Source organism: Panthera pardus, unplaced genomic scaffold (assembly GCF_024362965.1).
Source record: "Panthera pardus isolate Hobbes unplaced genomic scaffold, ASM2436296v1 HiC_scaffold_24, whole genome shotgun sequence".
In the NCBI taxonomy this organism is placed as follows: domain Eukaryota; kingdom Metazoa; phylum Chordata; class Mammalia; order Carnivora; family Felidae; genus Panthera; species Panthera pardus.
This window is the reverse complement of record NW_026526810.1, coordinates 46,442,766-46,463,276: the sequence shown is the minus strand read 5'-3', so window position 1 is coordinate 46,463,276 and position 20,511 is coordinate 46,442,766. Positions and strand designations below refer to the sequence as shown.

The following is a 20,511-nucleotide window of genomic DNA, read 5'->3' as shown; positions in this document are numbered from 1 at the left end:
ATGCCTGATCTGACTCAAGCCCAAGGCAGCCCCAGACTGGCCCACTAACAACACAGTGACCAAACCCTGCCCACAACAGGCAAAAACAGCCATTGCAGACAACCGGAATGGAAGCAAATGTAGCTAGGCTACAACAGCATGGTGCACACAACACACATAGGAGATACCTCTGAAGCACCAGCTGCTGGTGAAGAAGGGACACTGCATTTCAGGGCACTACAAGACCTCTTCTTCATAATGCCTCTACACATAGTAACACACAGAAACAGACACAATTACACAAAATGAGGAGATAGAGGATATGCTCCAAATGAAACAAGAGGACAGAATCACAGCAAGAGATCTAAACAAAATGAAGGTAAGTAAAATGCCTGATAGAGAATTTAAAGTAGTGGTCAGAAAGATACTCACTGGACCCAAGAAAGACTGAAAGACCTCAGTGAGACCTCCAACAAAGAGATAAAGAACATTAAAAGGAACCAGAGATACAGAACTCAATAACTGAAATTAAAAATACACTAAATGAAACCAAAAATACACTAGATTGGGAATGAACAGTAGACTACAGGAAACAGAAGACTGGATCATGACCTGGAAGACAGAGTAATGGAAAATAATCCAGCTGAATAGGAGAGAGAAAAATTCATTTTTCTTTATTTTAGAGAGAGAGCACAAGTGAGGGAGAAGGATAGAGGGAGAGAAAGAGAGAATCTTAAGCAGTTTCCATGCTCAGCATGGAGCCCAACACAGGTCTCAATCCCACAACCCTGGAATCATAACCTGAGCTGAAATCAAGAGTCAGATGCTCAAACAGCTAGCAACCTAGGTGCCCCCAAGAAGAAAAATAACTTTAAAAAAATGAAAATAGACTTAGGGAACTCAGCAACACCATCAAGCATAATAACATTTGCATTATAGGGACCCCAGAAGGAGAAAAGAGGCAAGGGGGCAGAAAATTCATTTCAAGAAATAATACCTGGAAAGTTCTCAAATCTTGGGGAGGAAACAGAATTCCAGATGCAGGAAGCACAGAGAGCCACCAACAAAAATCGACCCAAGAAAATGCACACCAAAACACATAGAAATTAAAATGGCAACAAGCAGTGACAATGAAAAAATTTGAAAAGCAGCAAGAGAAAAGTAAAATTACATACAAGGGAAACCCCATAAGGCTATCAGATGATTTTTTGGCAGTAACTTTGCAGGCCAGAAGGGAGTGAAATGATATATTCAAAGTGATGGAAGAAAAAACTGCAGCTAAAAATACTCTATCCAACAAGGCTATCATTCAGAATAGAAGGAGAGATAAAGAGTTTCTCAGACAAACAAAAATTAAAGGAGTTCATGACCACTAAACCAGCCCTTTGCTTGAGTGGAAAGGAAAAACCATAAGTATGAATAAGAAAAGTAGGAAGCCCAAAAGAAATTAAAAAATAGGTATATTTTTAAAAATCAGTCAAGAGATCACAAAATAAAAGGATATAAACTATGACACCATATACCTGAAACCTGGGGAGGGAGAACACTAATGAATGGGTTCAAACTGAAGTGAACATCAACTTAATATAGACCACTATATGCCTAAAATGTCACATATAACCTAATAGTAACCACAAATAAAATACTGATAATATATATGCAAACAATAAGAGAAAGGAATCCAAGTGTATCACTAAAGAAAGCTAGTAAACCATGAGAGAAGACAGCAAGACAAGAAAGGAACAGAGAAAAACTACAAAAACCACCATACTAACAAAATGGCAAATAAGCACATACATATCAATGACTACTTTGAATTTAGGTAGACTAAATGTTCTAATCAAAAGAAACAGGATGACAGAATGGATTTAAAAAAAAAAAAGCAAGCCCCAGCTATATGCCACCTACAAGAGACTCATTTCAGACCTAAAGGCACCTGTAGATTCAAAGTGAAGGAATGGAGAAGCATTTATCATGCAGATTAAAGTGAAAAGAAAACAGAGGTAGCAATACTTATATCAGACAAAATAAACTTTAAAACAAAGACTGTAATAAGAGACAAAGGAGGACACTATACAATCATAAAACAATCCAACAAGAAGATATAACAATTGTAAATATTTATGTACCTGACACAGGTGTACCCAAATACATAAAGCAGCTAATAACAAACATAAAGGAAGTAATCAACAGTAATACAGCAATATTAGGGTATTTTAACACCCCACTTACACCAATGGACAGATGATGCAAGCAGAAAATCAACAAGGAAAGAATGGCTTTGAATGATACACTGGACCACATGTATCTAACATATATTCAGAACATTCCATCCTAAAACAGTAGAATATACATTCTTGTCAAGTCCACATAGAACATTCTCCAGATAGATCACATATTAGGCACAAATCAAGACTCAGGGCACCTGGGTGGCTAAGTCAGTTGAGCATCCAACTTCAGCTCAGGTCATGATCTCATGGTTCGCGAGTTCAAGCCCTGCATCAGGTTTGCTGCTGCCAGAGCAGAGCCCACTTCAGAACCTCTGCTCCCACCTCCCATCTCTGTTCCTTCCCTGCTCTCACTCTCACTCTCTCAAAAATGAATAAACATTTATTTTTTTAAAAAAGATTCAAGAAATTCAAAAAGATTGCAATCAAACCATGCATCTTTTCCAACCACAACACTATGAAACTAGAACTTAACCAGAAAAAAAAAATCTGATAAGAGAATACCTGGAGGTAAATAACATGCTACTGAACAATGAATGAGTCAACAATCTAAGAGGATATCAAAAAATACAGGGAAACAAATGTAAATGAAAACACAATGGTCCAAAATCTTTGGGATGCAGCAAATCTGTTCTCAGAGGGATGCTTACAGCAATACAGGTCTGCTTAAGGAGCAAGAAATCTCAACTAAACAACCTAACCTCACACCTAAAGGAGCTAGAAATAGAAAGAAGTAGAAAAAAAGAAATAGTAAAGATTAAAGAAGAAAAACAAAATAGAAACTAAAAAAAAAAACAATAGAACACATCAAAACCAGGAGTTGGTTCTTCGAAAAGATCGATAAAACTGACACCACAGAAATACAAAAGATTATCAGAGAATATTATGAAAAAATTAGAGTCCAACAAATTGGACAACTTAGAAGAAATGGATACATTCCTAGAAACATATAACCTCCTGAAACTGAATCAGGAAGAAACAGAAAATTTGAATAGACCAATTACCAATAAGAAAATTGAATCAGTTGTCAAAAAACTCCCAAAAAACAAAAGTCTAGGATCAGACAGTTTCACAGGTCAATTCTACCTAACATTTATTTTTTTTTAATTTTTTTAACATTTATTTTTGAGACAGAGAGAGACAAAGCATGAACAGGGGAGGGTCAGAGAGAGAGGGAGACACAGAATCTGAAACAGGATCCAGGCTCTGAGCTGTCAGCACAGAGCCCGATGCGGGGCTTGAACTCACTGACCGTGAGATCATGACCTGAGCCGAAGTCGGCTGCTTAACCGACTGAGCCACCCAGGCGCCCCTCTACCTAACATTTAAAGAGGAGTTAGTACCTATTCTTCTCAAACTATCCCATAAAATAGAAGAGGAAGGAAAGTTTCCAAATTCATTCTATGAGGCCAGCATTACCCTGATACCAAAACCAGATAAAGACACCACAAAAAAAGAGAACTACAAGCCACTATCTCTGATGAACATAAATGCAAAAATCCTCAACAAAATACTAGCAAACCAAATTTAACAATACATTTGAAAAATTGTACACCATGATAAAGTAGATTTATTCCCAGAATGCAAAGGTGGTTCAATATCCACAAAGCAATCACTGTGATACATCACATTAGTAAAAGAAAGGATAGAAACAATCATTATACAATCATTATAATAGATGCAGAAAAAGCATTTGACAAAGTATAGCATCCATTCATGATTAATAAATAAAATAAAAAACCTCTCAACAAGTTAGGTTTAGAGGAAACATACCTCAATGTAATAAAAACCCACAGCTAACATCATACTTGATGGTGAAAAACTGAGAGCTTTTGTCCAAGATCAGGAAGAAGACAAGGAGGTCCGCTGTCTCCACTTTTATTCAACATAGTACTACAAGTCCTAGTCACAACAGTAAGACATGACACAAAACTATCCAAATTGGTAAAGAAGTAAAACTTCCACGATTTGTAGATGACATGATACTGTATGTAGAAAACCTTTAAAGACTCTACCAAAAAACTACCAGAAAGAACTACTAGAATTCATAAATAAATGAATTCAGTAAAATTGTAGGATACAAAATCAACATGCAGAAATCTGTAGCATTTGCATACACTACAAATGAAGTAGCATATAGAAAAATTAAGAAAACAGTCCCATTTATAATTGCACCAAATACAATAAAATACCTAAGAATAAACTTAAGCAAGGAGGTGAAAGATCTGTACTCTGAAAACTATAAAAAGTTGATGAAAGAAATTAAAGACAACACAAACAAATGAAAAAATTTTCTAAGCTCATGTTTTAGAGGAACAAATATTGTTAAAATGTCCATAGCACCCCAAGAAATCTATACATTTAATACAATTTCTATCAAAATACCAACAGCATTTTTCCCAGAACTAGAACACCCAATCCTAAAATTTGTATGGAATGTCCCTAAGTGGCCAAAGCAGTCTTGAAAAAGAAAAAAAATGGAGGTATCACAATCCCAGATTTCAATATATACCACAAGGCTATAATACTCAAAACAGTATGGTACTGGCACAAAAAATAGACACATAGAGTGGCTCAGTCAGTTAAGCATCTAACTCTTGATTTTGGCTCAGGTCATGATCTCAGTTTCAGGAGTTCAAGCCCCATTTCTTGTTCTGCTCCGACAGTGCAGAGCCTGCTTGGGATTCTCCCTCTCTGTCTGCCCCTCCCCCATTTGCACTCTCTCTGTCTCTCTCAAACAAATAAACTTTATTTAAAAAAACATAGAAACATAGATCAATGGAACAGAATAGAAAACCCAGAAATAAACCCACAATTATATGGTCAATCAATTTTCAACAAAGGAGGCAAGAATATAAATGGCAAAAAGTCTGTTCGATAAATGGTGTTAGGAAAACTGGACACTACATGCAAAAAAAAAAAAAGAAACTGGAACCGCTTTCTCACACCATACACAAAATAAACTCAAAATGGAGCAAGGACCTAAATGTGAGGCCTGAAACCATAAAAATCCAAGAAGAGAGCACAGGCAGCAATTTCCTGGACATTAGCTGTAGCAGTATTTTTCTAGATATGTCTCCTGAAGCAAGGGACACAAAAGCAAAAATTAACTATTGGGACTACATCAAAATAAAAACCTTCTGCACAGCAAAGGAAACAATCAACAAAACTAAGTGACAACCAACTGAATGGAGGAAGAGATTTGCAAATGACATATCTGATAAAGGGTTAGTATCCAAAATATATAAAGAATTTATGCAACTCAACATGAAAATAATCCAATTAAAAAATGGTCAGAAGACATTAACAGACATTTCTCCAAAGAAGACATACAGATGGCCAACAGACACATGAAAAGATGCTCAACATCACTCATCATCAGGGAAATCCAAATCAAAACCACAATTAGATAGCGCCTCACACCTGTCAGAATGACTAACATCAAAAACACAAGAAACAACAAGTGTGGAGAAAAGGAAACCTCATGTGGGTTTGGTGGGAATGCAAACTTGTGTAGCCACTGAGGAAAATAATATGGAGGTTCTTCAAAATATTAAAAATTGAATTACCCTATGACCCAGTAACTGCACTATTGGGTATTTAACTAAAGAATACAAAAACACTAATTTGAAGGGATATATGCACCCCTTTGTTTATTGCAGCAATATTTACAATAGCCAAATTATGGAAGCAGCCCAAGTGTTCTTTGGTAGATGAACGGATAAAGAAGAAATGGCGTGTGTGTTTGTGTGTGTGTGTGTGTGTGTGTGTGTGTGAATATTATTCAGCCATTAAAAAGAATGGTATCCTGCCATTTGCAGTGACATGGGTAGAACCAGAAAGTATAATCCTAAGTAAAATAAACCAGAGAAAGACAAACACCTGGTAATTTCACTCATATGTGGAATTTAAGAAACAAATTTAAATGAACAAAGAAAAAGACAAACCAAAAACAGACTTTAACTAGACAGAACTGAAGGTTACCTGAGGGGAGGGGGGAAGAATGGGTGAAACAGATGAAGGAGATAAAGAGTACACTTAGGATGAGCCCTGAGTAATGTATCCAATTGTTGAATCACTATACTGTATACGTGAAACAAATATAAAACTATATGTTAACTATACTGGAATTAAAATTTTTAAAAAGAACAGAAAATAGGGGCACCTGGGTAGCTCAGTCGCTTAAGCGTCCGACTTCAGCTTGGGTCGTGATCTCACAGTCTCTGAGTTCGAGCCCTGCATCAGGCTCTGTGCTGACAGCTCAGACCCTGGACCCTGCTTCAGATCTTCAGATTCTATGTCTCCCTATCTCTCTCTCTCTCTCTACCCCTTCCCCAGTCACACTCTCTCTCTCTCTCTCAAAAATAAACAAACACGAAAAAAAGGAAAAAAAGAACAGAAAATAGACTCAATTAGCTGGAATTCTTTACATCTTAAAGAATATGAGATTTATATGAATATGATGATAATAAACAATAAAGCATACATGACAAAATTTTTGTTTCCCCACAATACCGTGTTTGGGCTTGTTATATTTTCATATACATCACCAATGGCCCAAGCTTCCTGATGATATTGTGAAAATTTACATAAATGCAAATACATTTTTATTAAATGTTGCAGACATTAAATATATCATTGAGGTAAAATACCACTTCTGTATGATTTTTTTCCCCTGACCACCCCGGGCTGATTAGAAGGTCTCTAGTCTGTGATCCTCTGGCAAATTTACTACTTGTAGTAATGTTTAACAATTCTTAAGTTATCATTGCTACTGTAAACAACTGTGTAAAGATACATGTATTTTACTGAATTGTAAAAAACCTACTTAAAATCAAGAAAGAGTGGCACTTCCTAGCCTATCATAGGGGCTCAAAAATGTTTCTTAACTGACTACGTAGCAAATGAATACTTTAGGTTATAATAGCTCTCCAATCTATTACCAAATCTATACAAACTGATATAACCCAAAGATGCATCATTCCCAATCATGATGATGCAAAGGATGGTGTCAGCTTTCTCCAAAAATCTGCGCCAGAGAAGATACAGACCCAGATGTGTGGCCAAAACATTTAGCCTCATTACACAGAAATGACTATTGGTCGGTAAAATGAAATTCTATGTGAGGAAGATCAGAAAGTTGCATTCCTCATAAAAAACACTAGTTGTCCACTAAAAAACAAATTATCTATATGGTATTTGTGCCAAAAATGTACAATCCAAATATGTTTAGGAGTTGAACTGGACTTTTCCAAAATTCTATACAATGAAAAACTGTTCTAAATTTAGAAGAAAACAAAGGGACTAAAAGCCAAACACAATGTGTGAACATCCATTAGATACTATACCAAAAATAAAAACCAGCTCTGAAAGATAATATGTTTTAGGGACAAATGGAGAAATTGAAAAACAGAATCTATGTCATTAATTAAAGTTATACTTTTTGGGTGTTGTGACAATCTTGTAGACAAGAATGTCCTTGTTGTTAGAAGATTTTCCAGGGATGCAAGGATGATTCAGTAGCCACAAATCAATCAGTGTGATACACCACATCAACAAAAATGAAGGATAAAATCAAATGATCATCTCAACAGATACAGAAAAAGCATTCAACAAAATTTAACATTCATGATAAAAAAAAAAATTCAGCAAAGTGGATACAGAGGGCACATATCTCAACATAATAAGGGCCATGTATGACAAACCCACAGCTAACATCATCCTCAGTGGTGAAAAGCTAAAAATGTTTCCTCTAAGACCAGGAGCAAGACAAGGATGTCCAATCTTGCCACTTTTATTCAACACAGTGCTGGAAGTCCTAGCCACAGCAATCAAATAAGAAAAAGAAATTAAAGGCACTCAAATGGGTAAAGAAGTAAAATTGTCACTATTTGCAGCTGACAATAAACAATTGGGACTATATCAAACTAAAAGGCTTTTGCACAGTGAAGAAAACCATCAACAAAACAAAAGGCAACCTACTGAGTGGGAGAAGATATTTGTAAATGATATATCTGGTAAGGGGTTAACATCCAAAATATTTAATTCATACAACTTGAGATAAAAAAAAATCCAAGTAAAAATGGGAAGACGACTTGAACAGACATTTTTCTAAAGACATACAGATGGCCAACAGACACATGAAAAGATGCTCAATATCACTAAGCATCAGGGAAATGCAAATCAAAACCACAATGAGATAGCACTTCACATCTGTCAGAATAGTAGAATCAAACAGACAAGAAATAAGAAGTGGTGGTGAGGATGTGGACAACAGAGAACCCTCATGTACTATTTGTGGAAAGGTCAATTGGTACAACCACTATGAAAAACAATATAGAGTTTCCTCAAAAGATTAAAAATAGAAATACCAGGGGTGCCTGGATGGCTCAGTTGGTTGAGCATCTGACTTTGGCTCAGATCATGATTTCACAGTTCATGGGTTTGAGCCCTGCATTGGGCTCTCTGCATCAGGGCGGAGCCCACTTTGGATTTCTCTCTGCACACCACCCCCCCCCACTCATGCTCTCTCTCTCTCAAAAATAAACGTTAAAAAAAAAAAATAGAAGTACCATACCGTCCACCAATTCCACCTCTGGTTATTTACCCCCAAAAAACAAAAACTCTCATTCAAAAAGACATATACACTCCTATGTTTATTGCAGCATTATTTACAATAGCAAAGATGGAAGCAGCCCAGTGCCTACCAACAGATGAATAAAGATATGCTACACACACACACACACACACACACACACACACACACACACACACACACTGGAATACTATTCAGTCATTAGAAAGAATGAAATCTTGCCATTTGGGACAACACGAATGGACCTAGATGGTATTAAGTTTACTGAAATACATCAGACAGAGGAAGACAAAACCGTATGATTTTACTTATATGTGGAATCTAAAAAAACAGATGAACAAACAAAGCAAAATGGAAACAAACTCATAAATACAGAGAACTGGTGGTCCCCAGAGGGAAGGGAGAGTTAAAAAGTACCAACTTCCAATTATAACATAAGTCACAGAAATATAAATTGTTACATAGGGAAAATGGTAAATAATATCATAATAATTTTGCATGGTGACAGATGGTAATTATACTTACCACAATGAATATTTTGTAATATATATAAATGTCAAATCACTATGCTGTACACCTGAAACTAATATAATATTGTATGCCAACTATATTTCAGTTAAATATAAATAATTTGGGGGGCACCTGGGGGGCTCAGTTGGTTGAGCATCCAACTTCAGCTCAGGTCATGATCTCGCAGTTTGTGAGTTTGAGCCCCGCATCGGGCTCTGAGCTGTCAGCACAGAGCCTGGAGCCTGCTTCGGATTCTGTGTCTCCTCCTCTCTCTGCCCCTCCCACATTCATGCTCTGTCTCTCTCTGTCTCTCAATAATAAACATTTAAAAAAATTTTTTTAATCAATCAATAAATAAATAATTTGGGGGCACCTGGGTGACTCAGTCAGTTAAGCATCCAGCTCTTGAGTTTGGCTCAAGACATGATCTCATGCTTCTTGGTTTCGAGGCTCGCATAGGGCTCTGCACTGGCTGACAGTATGAAGCCTGTGGGGGAATCTCTCTCCAACCCTCTCTTTCTGACCCTCCCCCAATCACTCTATCACTCTGTCTCAAAATGAATAAACTTAAAAATAAATAAATATTTTTTTAAGAACACAAGGGAACTTTCTGGTGTGATAGAAATTTTCTGTATCTAGTTTTAGGGTAGTACAGACAGGTGTATACACAATTGTCAAAACTCATCAAACTGAATACTTAAGATTTGTCTATTTTTGTATATAAATTACACCTCTACAAAACAAATGAAATGAGTTTAAAAAGTAAAATAATAAAATTAAAATTAAAAGTCAGATTCACTTTGTGTCATCTGAAGAGCTCAACACTTACCAAGTGATTTCTTTTTACTGCAGAACATTATTGCAGCTGATTATTTTTCACCAGGGTTCAACAGTTGATCTATGTAGAAAACAAGAAAAGTACACAACATTAGTATTTGTAAAAATGCCCATTAACCATAAGTTTACACCTTTTAACTTTCTTCCTTGTCAAATATAGATGACTAGGAATCACTGACAAAATCACGAATAACAGATTGCATTTATCTTATGTAGATAATAATTCTACACAAAAATAATCTATTTGTATCATAGACACTATTTGAAACAACATAAGGTAAGCCCAAATGTGCCATTCAATTGGGCATTAAAATTAAGCCAAATTTTCTAATTTATCTCAAACCCTATGAATCAGAACATAACAGGGGTAAAGCTACAGCATCTACTTTTTATTCAAATGTCATTAGATGACTCCTTCCCACAGCTAGCACTGGGAATCACTGCTAAATTGTGGGAGCTACATAGGAACCTAAATTATTGGCCAGGCTCAAGGGAAACAAAATGCAATTCAAAAATGTTCCTCAATTTATTCTGTGCATAGTCTTCCCCAGGTAGTTACCTAAAAAAACCCAGAATAATGTCGTTATCATCTTTCAATTTTTCCCTACATGTGTTCTAATTTCCTTCATATGGCAAACTCTATTAAATATTTAGGATGAATATAGAAAGGGGCAAAAAAAGGATTTCAAACATTTAGAACCCAATAGACTGTGGAAATGAAAATGAACCCAGGAAACATTTCAAAGACATGACCGGGTAGGCAGAGGTACTGAATACATGTTCTTTCGGTTTCAAAGAGAAACAACTTCCTTGATTCCTGCTCAAAGAAGTAGTGTGGCAGGATGCAATAAACACACATGAAGAAGTTGGTCAGTCATATAGAGATCAGAGGAGAGGAACAATAATGCTTATGGCTTAGCAGTTACAAGACAGGGGGATGCAGAAGAAATTCATCAATGCCTATTGCTCTAATACATATCTCTCAGAGTCTAAAAAGCCTGAAACCATCAATATTTCTTCCTGTCATGCCCCCAGATCCACAAGTTCCCATCTGCCCCCCGCCCCCCCAGGAAAAGCAGCAGCCTGCTGAGGGCACACCTAGTCCTGAATGTGCCTGACAAATAGGACCACTGGCATTTTGTGAGACCTACTGCTTTTCTAGGGATTGGATATTAAAATGATGAATCTACTAAGAAAATAGGGCAACTGCTGCCAGGTGCTGCTAGCAGGGATAAGTCCTTAAATATTAAATGTAAATCACTAACTCTTCTGTTTCTCCCCCCATACCTTCTACCAACTGTGCTGCCCTAGATGAGCCCTCTGCTGCCTCCTTGCCTTGTACCCCACCACAGCCTCAGGCATCTGGTTGCCTCTAGGAAAGCCTGCTGACCAGTGATTGCTTTTCCCTGCATTGCTCAGAACAGGTTTCCCTGCTCCAGCCTTAGCCACCTACAGGCCAGGGTCCACAAGGAAGCACAATCATTGATATGAAAGATAAATGACATCTGTGACAGCCCTGACAAAAAACCCCAATCACTTCCCGATGGCCTTAGGGGGGAAAAAAAAAAAGACCAAGGGGAGCCTGGGTGGCTCAGTGGGTTAAGCATCTGACTCTTGGTTTCGGCTCAGGAAACGATCTCACAGTTCATGTGATAGAGTACCACATAGGGCTCCATGCTGACAGTGCAGACCCTGCTTGGGATTCTCTCTCCCTCTATCTCTGCCCCTCCCCCACTCACTCGTGTGCACATGCTCACTCGTGTGCTCGCTCTTTCTCCCTCAAAATAAATACACATTAAAAAAAAGAAAAGAAAGACCAAATTCTAACATGACTCCTTGGATGTTCCACATCCTTGGATGTCACTGTTCATTTTTCTAGCCTGATTTCTCCTCATAGCCCCCTCTCCTCCTTGCATCCCCTCATGTTTATACTCCAGAAATACCCAGTTCAGCTTATTTCCAGCTAGGAGCCCAGCACATGCTCTTCCCTTTGCCTATAGCCACCTAACTCCATCCAATCTCTTAACCAGACTAACTCCCACTTATATTTCCAATATCAATTCATATATCACTTCCTCTATGAGGCCTCTCTGATCCCCCAAATCAGAGATAGAAGCACCTCTATGTGCTCTCATGTAATCTAAAAGTTCCCATTTCAGAGCCCCTATCACTCTAGAACATAATCTCCTATTACATTATATTGGCTATATCCTCAGTCCACAAACTCCAGCAGGGCAGGGACTTCATCTGTCAGGTCCACAGTTCTATTTCTAGCCTCTAATGCTTGACTGGCATATAGTAATGCTTAATAAATATTTGATAAATGAAAGAATGAATGATGTCTTCAATTTCTATTAGGAATGGACCAAGGGCTTTCAGACACAAAAAGGCGCTTCCCTTGTCTAATTTTTTTATTCAAGTATAATTAACATACAATGTTATATTAGTTTCAAGTATACCACATATTGATTTCACAATTCTATACATTACTCAATGTTCACCACAATAAGTGTAAAGACACTTCCCTTTTAGCAACTATCCCTTCCCAGGACCCAGCCCCATGTTCTAGAATGTCTTAGACCTTCCCAAGCTGGGGGCCACCATGCCTTTCTTGTCATCAACTTCTTCTTTCTGGCCAGACCCCATCCTCTTTTATACCCCCATCTCCAGCCTAGGAAAATTGTCAAAGGATGAACAATATTTGCTTAGCAATAGGAATAGTGTTGCAGGCAAACTGAAGAACACAAGAAAGAAGAGAAATTAGCAAAGCTTAGGGAAGAGAACAAAAGGAAGCACTGGAAAGAGAGAGAGAGAGAGAGAGAGAGAGAGAGAGAGAGAGAAAGAAAGAAAGGCACTGAAAGGATGTTTTGAGGTAGGGCCTTCCTACAAGAAATAATAGGTTTTCACTGAAGAATGAAAAAGTGGGTTTTCATTGAAGAATGAATATCTTTGTTCTAAAAAATAGTCACAACAGGGGTGCCTGGATAGCTCAGTCAGTTAAGTGTCTGAGTCTTGATCTCAGCTCATGTCTTGAACTCATGGATTCTGTGACAATGATATCTGGATCTGGTGGCCCCATCTGGCCAGATGGTTAAGGCTCATCTGCAAGTTCTAAGCTAACTTGTTAGGGCTTTAAAATTCTCTCTGGGGACTACCTCAAATGTGTTGTGTTTTCATGGGCTCAGAGTCCCTGGAGCAGGTGAAAGGAATAATGATTCTTTAAGCAAGATGGCAAAAGGGACTCTACACCCTGACAGGTGGCAATTAGAATGCAAGCAGAAGAAAGAAATTCAATCTCTCAGGAAGTTAATAAGAGTACTGGCCACTGGCCAGCTTATTTTTTCTTCTTAATGATTTGCTACAGTGCTTTGAGGGATTAATACTAACAGATACCCATTTCAAAAGATGAATATATAATATAAAGGTAACTAGAAGATATATATATGTGATATCACCCCTCCCCTCTCTTCTTTTAGATCCTTCTGTAAGTACTTCTCATTTTAAAAGCTCCTAATCAAGCAAACAGAAAGCAATACCATATTCTTCCTAAAACTACCTCTAAGCCATACAGCTATTTCATTTTTTTTGTTTGATTTTTTCTTCCATCGCTTTATTTTTTTATTATTATTTTTTTAATTTACATCCAAGTTAGTTAGCTGATAGTGCAACAATGATTTTGGGGGTAGATTCCTTGATGCACCTTACCTATTTAGCCCATCTACCCTCCCACAACCCGTCTAGTAACCCTCTGTTTGTTCTCCATATTTAAGAGTCTCTTATGTTTTGTCCCCCTGCCTGTTTTTATATCATTTTTGCTTCACTTCCCTTGTGTTCATCTGTTCCATGTCTTAAAGTCCTCAGTTGAGCGAAGTCATACAATATTTGTCTTTCTCTGACTAATTTCACTTAGCATAATACCCTCTAGTTCTATCCACATAGTTGCAAATGGCAGCTATTTCATTTTTAATTTCTCTAATATCACCTTCCAAAATGTCTTCAAAACCTTTTATTTTAAAGGTACTGAATAAATTTATTTTGTAAGTTTTAGCTGTTTTGGCTCTCGTAGAAAATATTCTCTACTGAATAATTCATCCACAATGATAATATGATCACTATTGTATGAATATTTCCATAAGATTTGTGAAAGTTATTTCTTATTAATGACCTTCTTCAAGTGTTCTCACTCCCTAAGACATAAAGTTATAATGAAAAGTTAAGAACTGACCTTCAGGCCCATATTGCCTCCAATCCAATATTTTCCTTCTAACAGCACCAATTCCAGGCACACTTAATGGAGGATTCACACTGGTGTGAATGGAGCATTCACACCAGATGCACTGGTGTGAATGGAGCATTCACACCAGATGCTAGTTTAACTTTCAGGAAGTGAAATTTAGTGCTGTCATTCTTGGACATTTATTAACTCACCAAAATACCCAGCTGACACTCCAGTTCTAAAAGATGTCAGAGGAAAGAAAGTCATCTTTTGTTGAACTTTTGGAGCAATTAAGGTCTAAGGAAATAAACCAATCAGGTGGGAGAAAAGGTTTGCTAACGTGAAATCTAGCTCTAGAAGTAGGAACTCAGGATTCTGAAATTCAACCATTTCCAGGTACTGAAGCAAATAGTATTCATTTACATGCATACATTCCTTGCTTTTGATGTCACCCCAAAATAGAGGAAATGGAAAAAGGAAAGCTGCTGGTAGGTCTTATTTAATTCTTCGTTTCATCTTATTTAATTCTTGGTTTCATCTTATGCAAGTAATTAAAATGATGGTTTCCTTGTGTGAAAGTGATGGGGGGGAGGGGGTTACAAAAAAGAGAGATGGGAAAAGAGGAAGACAGAGGAAGGAGTAGCTAACAGCTAAGTAATAGCTAAGGGTTTTTATGTATATTAATTCATTTTCAAAGGCAATGACTATTTTTTTTTTAAATATTGGAAGTTATACTTGCATAAAGGATTTTTTTTTTACATTTCCAGTTCAGGTTTTGAATCTTGGTTACAGAAAATAACTCTTCTAATGGAAAAATAACAAAGTCCAAAGAAGACTCTAGTTTGTTCAGGGAAAATAAAGAGTTGGTTTCAAACACCTTGAGACTGAGGGCAATAACAAGACATCCAAGTTAGGAATGCTACTTCAACAGCTGTATGCAAAGGAGAGCATCCTGTCCATAATATGATTCCACAAGGTCTCTACTTATAGTGAAAATGGGTACACTTGAGTGCAGGTGACTCAACATTTTAACAAAGGATTCAAATGGAGATTCCCTTTAATGATATGAGGTCATTCAACAATCAAGTTATTACAGTTAATTCCCCATGCTCCAATTCCATGATCACCAAGCCACCTGCTGATAATAACTTGCTTTCCCACAGAAGTCTGCCTACAGGGAAAGAGTACACTAGTCATGCATGCTGAAATGAACATTCTGGTCCGCCTGACAGTTATAATACACGTTCTCAACTGTCATTCTTATTTTATATTACCAGTCTCCTGAGCTAGTATTAGTGTAACTCAGAAAGATAAATCTGGTTTTGGTATGCTGTTCAATTGTGGTCAAAAACCTACAGGACAAACAACCCGTTCTGAATGCAATAAACTCATCAAGAGGCCTCCAAGGGAATAGCCAGACCACTGACCTGCTTAAGGGGCAGCAGGATGTGGTGGTTGGAAGCTTGTCCTTTGGAGTCAAACAGGCTAACCTCGGATCCCTGCTTTTTCCACTAACTCATTACAGAATGCAGGACAAATATACTCCGTAAGCCTCAGAACCTACTGGTTGGACTGTTGGGAATGAGGGCACATGATGAAAAGGCTCATTAGATATTAGTTATCTTGAAGCCACCCTCTGAACTTTCTCTGTCAAAGTATCTACATAAACATTAGGATTAAATGAGCACAGTGAGTCTAACTTCCTTCAGGACATTCTACAATAAAACAAAGCAGATAAGTGTGAATGGATAAGAAATCTTTAAAGAAAAGATGTGTTTGTGGTGGGAGGGAACAGTCCTGTGAATAAACTGAGGGGAGGGAAAACAGTGGGAAGAGAAAGATTGAAAACTCGAGATAGAGGGGTACCTAGGTGGCTCAGTCGGTTAAACATCCAACTTTGGCTCAGGTCATGTGAGATGGAGCCCGCCATCAGGCTCCGTGCTGACAGCACAGAGCCTGCTTAGGATTCTCTCTCTCCCTCTCTCTCTGCCCTTCCCCCACTTGTTCTTTCTCTCTCTCCCCCTCTCTTTCAAGAAAAAGAAAGAAAGAAAGAAAGAAAGAAAGAAAGAAAGAGAGAGAGAGAGAGAGAGAGAGAAAGAAAGAAAGAAAGAAAGAAAGAAAGAAAGAAAGAAAGAAAGAAAGAAAGAAAGAAAAAAGAGAATACAAGGTAGAATGACAGAAATGCAAAGGAAATGGAGGAGATAGAAAAATAAAGGGAAAAGAAAGGAGTCAAGGCAGTTGAGGAAAAGACAGGAGCACTGGAAACCGGGAGAACAACATGGGGCAGATTCCTGCAGCTTCTCCTTCCTTACCCAGAGCACTGCCCAGGTGAGCCCATCCCTGCCTGCCTTCATCTCAGGGTCTTGAGAGGAACCAGAGTGCCCCCCAGGGGAATCCTCTACCTCCTTTGAGCACAGTGGGTTCTGTCCAGTTCTCAGGACACGGAGCCAAGGGAGAAAGGACCCATACAGCTTCAACAAGCCCAATCCCAGACCTCACCCCTTGTGAGGACCTCCTGTCCTCTTCTCCCTCTATTCTCCATTCTCTTCTGGTGAGCTTTCCTTCTGCCCTCCCCAACTCTGCTTTCTCGTCTTCTTTGGAAACACTGTACTATATGGAAGAGACTTTTAGGATAATAGGATTCCAATCCCAGCTCAGCTACTTTGTATCTAGTGTTACTCTGACCAAGTCACTTACCCTTCCTAAGACTAAACTTTTGAATCTGTAAATTAGAGACAATAATGCCTTCCTCCTAGAGCTGTTGTGAGGTTAAATATATACGCATATGTGGTTCACTCCATAAAACATGTTCTCTCCCCTCCTCCCATTTGTCTGTTCTTCTACTACTACCTCCCTTTTTCCCTCTTTCAGTCTCCCAGCTTCCCTTTCCTGTTTCCCTAACTTTCCTTCAGGTTTTTCACTCAGTCACTTATTTCCCAACCCAATTCACCTGGTCTCTGAGGACTAACCCAACCAAGAGTGGAAGGGAGGGGGACTGACCAGCACCAGGGTGGCCAGCACCAGGGTGGGCACAGGAAAACCTTGAAAAGCCCTCTTGCCTGAACAATAGTGGCATCTGAGGATGGGAAGCTAGGAGGGCAGAATTAGGGCACTAGCCCTTTCCCTCCTCCTGCTGCCCTCCATCTTCTCTGGTCCTACTCTTTTCCCTTTCCTTTCTCTGCCTCCAGGTCCCCAAAGGCAAAAAAGCAAAGCCTCAGTGAATTCTCCCACCCCTGGACAAGGTGACCTTGGGGTCATATCTGCTGGCAACCCTGCCTACCAGCCCAAGAATATCCCCTGGGACCAGGCCCCGGAGGGATAAGGGAGGTGAGGCAGAAGCACAGGGAGAAGACTCAGGAAAGGGAAATCCTGGTGCAACAGGGAAATCCCAGCCTTGGGAGGGGACATCAGTGAAGGATAAGGAGTAAGACTGTGCTTCTTTCCTACATGGGTACAGCTTTGAGTGTGATAGTGGGTGGGAGGTGTAGATAATGTTTTGATCATATTTAGTGTCAGTGACAGCTGCCAACAGCCACAGTCACTTGCCAAGTGTCCACACTGGACAAAAGTGAACACAATTTAAGCCAGTGAGTGTGTGTGCATGCCTGTGTGTGTGTGTGTGCGTGTGTAAGTGATGGCTGTACAGCCAAATTTCTAAACTGCTTAGCAATTACATCTAATTACCATGGCCTAACAATAAATTATTCTATTTCTTGTATAATGTAGATTAGATTTTGTTGTGAGTTGTCATGTCAACACTGCAGTCTGTTTATGTTCCATTAGGCACGCAGCTGTTCCCTAGCCACAAAATTCTGAAGCAGTGGGAATCCTGCTTCCCTTCCTCCTCTTGTTTATCCCCTGTTCATTTTTTCCCTTGCTCTCCTTGTTTCTTTTTCACTTTCCTTTCTCCTTTCCTAGCCTGCTCTTGCTGCCTTCTCTTGTGCATTTCTGCCCTTCTCATGCTGCCTTTCTCTAACAAACATGCCTGCTTTGGCTTAGTCATCTTCCTTCCCCCTCTCACTTCCCTTTCCTTCCACCAGTTTGAAAGTCAGACAGCCAGAGCCTGGTCCTGCCAGCTTCAAAGCCTCCAGCAAGTTCCCTCTCTTCTAAGCCTGGTGTTCTCATCTGTAAACGGGACAGTTAGAGTAACTCACTGGATCACTAGGCATGCCTGTAAAGAATTTAGCACAGTGCCTCCTGCTACAAAGTTAGTACTCAAGAGAGGGAAAGCTTTTTTTTTTCTTAACTGTATGTTTAACTCTCCACAAGTAGAAAACCTCCTATCAAATTTGAGAGTCATCCCTATGGGTATTCAATCACCAAACACTTATGGGTGCCTATTCAATGTCAAACCGGGGCTCAGTAGATGGAGGTAAGGATCATTAGTTCCTACCTCTATCCCTTCCAAAGCCTGTAGTCTGGGGAAGATGAAAACAGATACACAGACCATTAGAATGGCAAGTTCTGGGCTGTGATGGAAGGAAGGACTGAGCACCATGGAGGCAGAGGAAAGGGAGCCACCAAGCCTGTTTTGTGCAGTCAGCTAAGACCTCACAGAGAATAATTCTGAGTTGAATCTTTTTGAAAAGGAAAGAGTTTGCTCAGCAAAATGAGGTAAAGAGGCCAAAGGAATAGCATGTGAAAAGATCCAGTACTGTGAAAGGGAAGAGAAGGTTGGGGAAGTAGTGACAGTCATGGCAATGAGATTTTATGGTGATGGAGCTGGAAAGGTAGATTAGAGATGGATTCTGAAAGAAGTGATCACCTTCATCATTGCCATCATCATTACTATTCACTGGGTACTTGATCTTGTGCTAAGTACTTGCCATGTATCATCTCATTTTATCCTCACCAAAACTGTATAGGTGGGGACTATCATCATCCCCATTTGATAGGTCAGGTGACACAGAACAGGGCTATGTTCAAGACCCATGGTTAATCCTGCAGGTAATGGGGAGGAAGAAGAGATTTTTTAGAGAATGATATGGTTATAATCCGGGCTCCCTTGTCCACTGTCATTACTCTCTTGGTCCTCCCTATGCAAGTGCATGCTGTCAGCACTTTTAGGAAGGTTATGCTCACAGCATGGCCTGGCATGGAGAGAGGTGGAGAAGCAATAACAATAGGCAAGTGGAGCCAGATTCTGGAAATGTTTCTGCAGTTGAATTGACAGAGTTTATAAATGGCCCCTAGGTTGGTGTACAGGACAAAGAAGAACCTCAGATGACTTCTAGGGTTTTTGACTCAGGACAATGAGGGGACAGAGGTGCCATTAGTACAGCAGGGAAAAGAGAAGGAAGAGAAAACAAAGGAGCAGGAATTGGGATGGGAGAATAATACATTCAGTTTGAACACATTAGGCTTGAAATTCCTCTTTATCTTTGAAAACATCCTCAGCACTAAAGACAAAAGACAGATTCGTAGACATGGAATCATCAACATACATGAAAGCATTGAAGTCATGGGAAATGAATGATCTCACTCAGAACAAGAATAAAAAGAAGTGAGGAGAGGACAGAGGATGAGGATGAGTCAATACAAGGACAAGGACAGGTCCTAGGGAACACTCAACTTGAAAAGAAGAGTCAGAGAAGGATATATCAAAATAAAATGCTCAGCCTTTCCTACTGTGGCATCTTCTCTGGGCATCCAGCACAGAGCCTGACATAGTGCAGGTGCTCGACAAGCTCAAGCTGACTAAAGAAAAGGAGAAAGGAAAGAAAGGGGAAAAAAGTCTCCAAAAATGCAATGACCGATATATTTAGTATTTGCATTTACTATTTAATCAGAAATTACTATTTGAAAAATATTTAATATTGCTAAAAAGTCAAGTAAGTCTATAGGTATGTGGAACACTTGGAGGTTACTATTTTCTTTGACACCTTTTTTTTTTTAATGTTTATTTTTGAGAGAGACAGAGACAGGATGCAAGTGTTGGAGCAGAGAGGAAGTCAGAATTTGAAGCAGGCTCCAGGCTCTGAGCTGTCAGCACAGAGCCTGACACGGGGCTCGAACTCACGAGCTGAGCTGTGAGATCATGACCTGAGCTGAAGTCGGATGCTCAATCGACTGAGCGACCCAGGGCCCTCTTTGACACCTTTTTGTAAGAAATCCTGAAAACAAATACCAGCATCTAATTCTTGTAC

The 20,511-nt window shown here is 39.0% G+C and overlaps 1 protein-coding gene across 7 annotated transcripts in view; it reads right to left on the bottom strand.

The window, feature by feature from the left end:
* ATP8B4 (ATPase phospholipid transporting 8B4 (putative)) overlaps nt 1-20,511 on the bottom strand; it is a 253,329-nt gene that overhangs the window by 223,534 nt on the left and 9,284 nt on the right. For all 7 annotated transcript variants that reach the window (XM_019442149.2, XM_019442151.2, XM_019442152.2 and 4 more), the window contains exon 2: nt 10,142-10,210. In XM_019442149.2, the coding sequence (XP_019297694.1) occupies nt 10,142-10,169 (28 nt within the window). In that variant the 5' untranslated portion in view covers nt 10,170-10,210. The remainder of the gene's footprint in view (nt 1-10,141; nt 10,211-20,511) is intronic.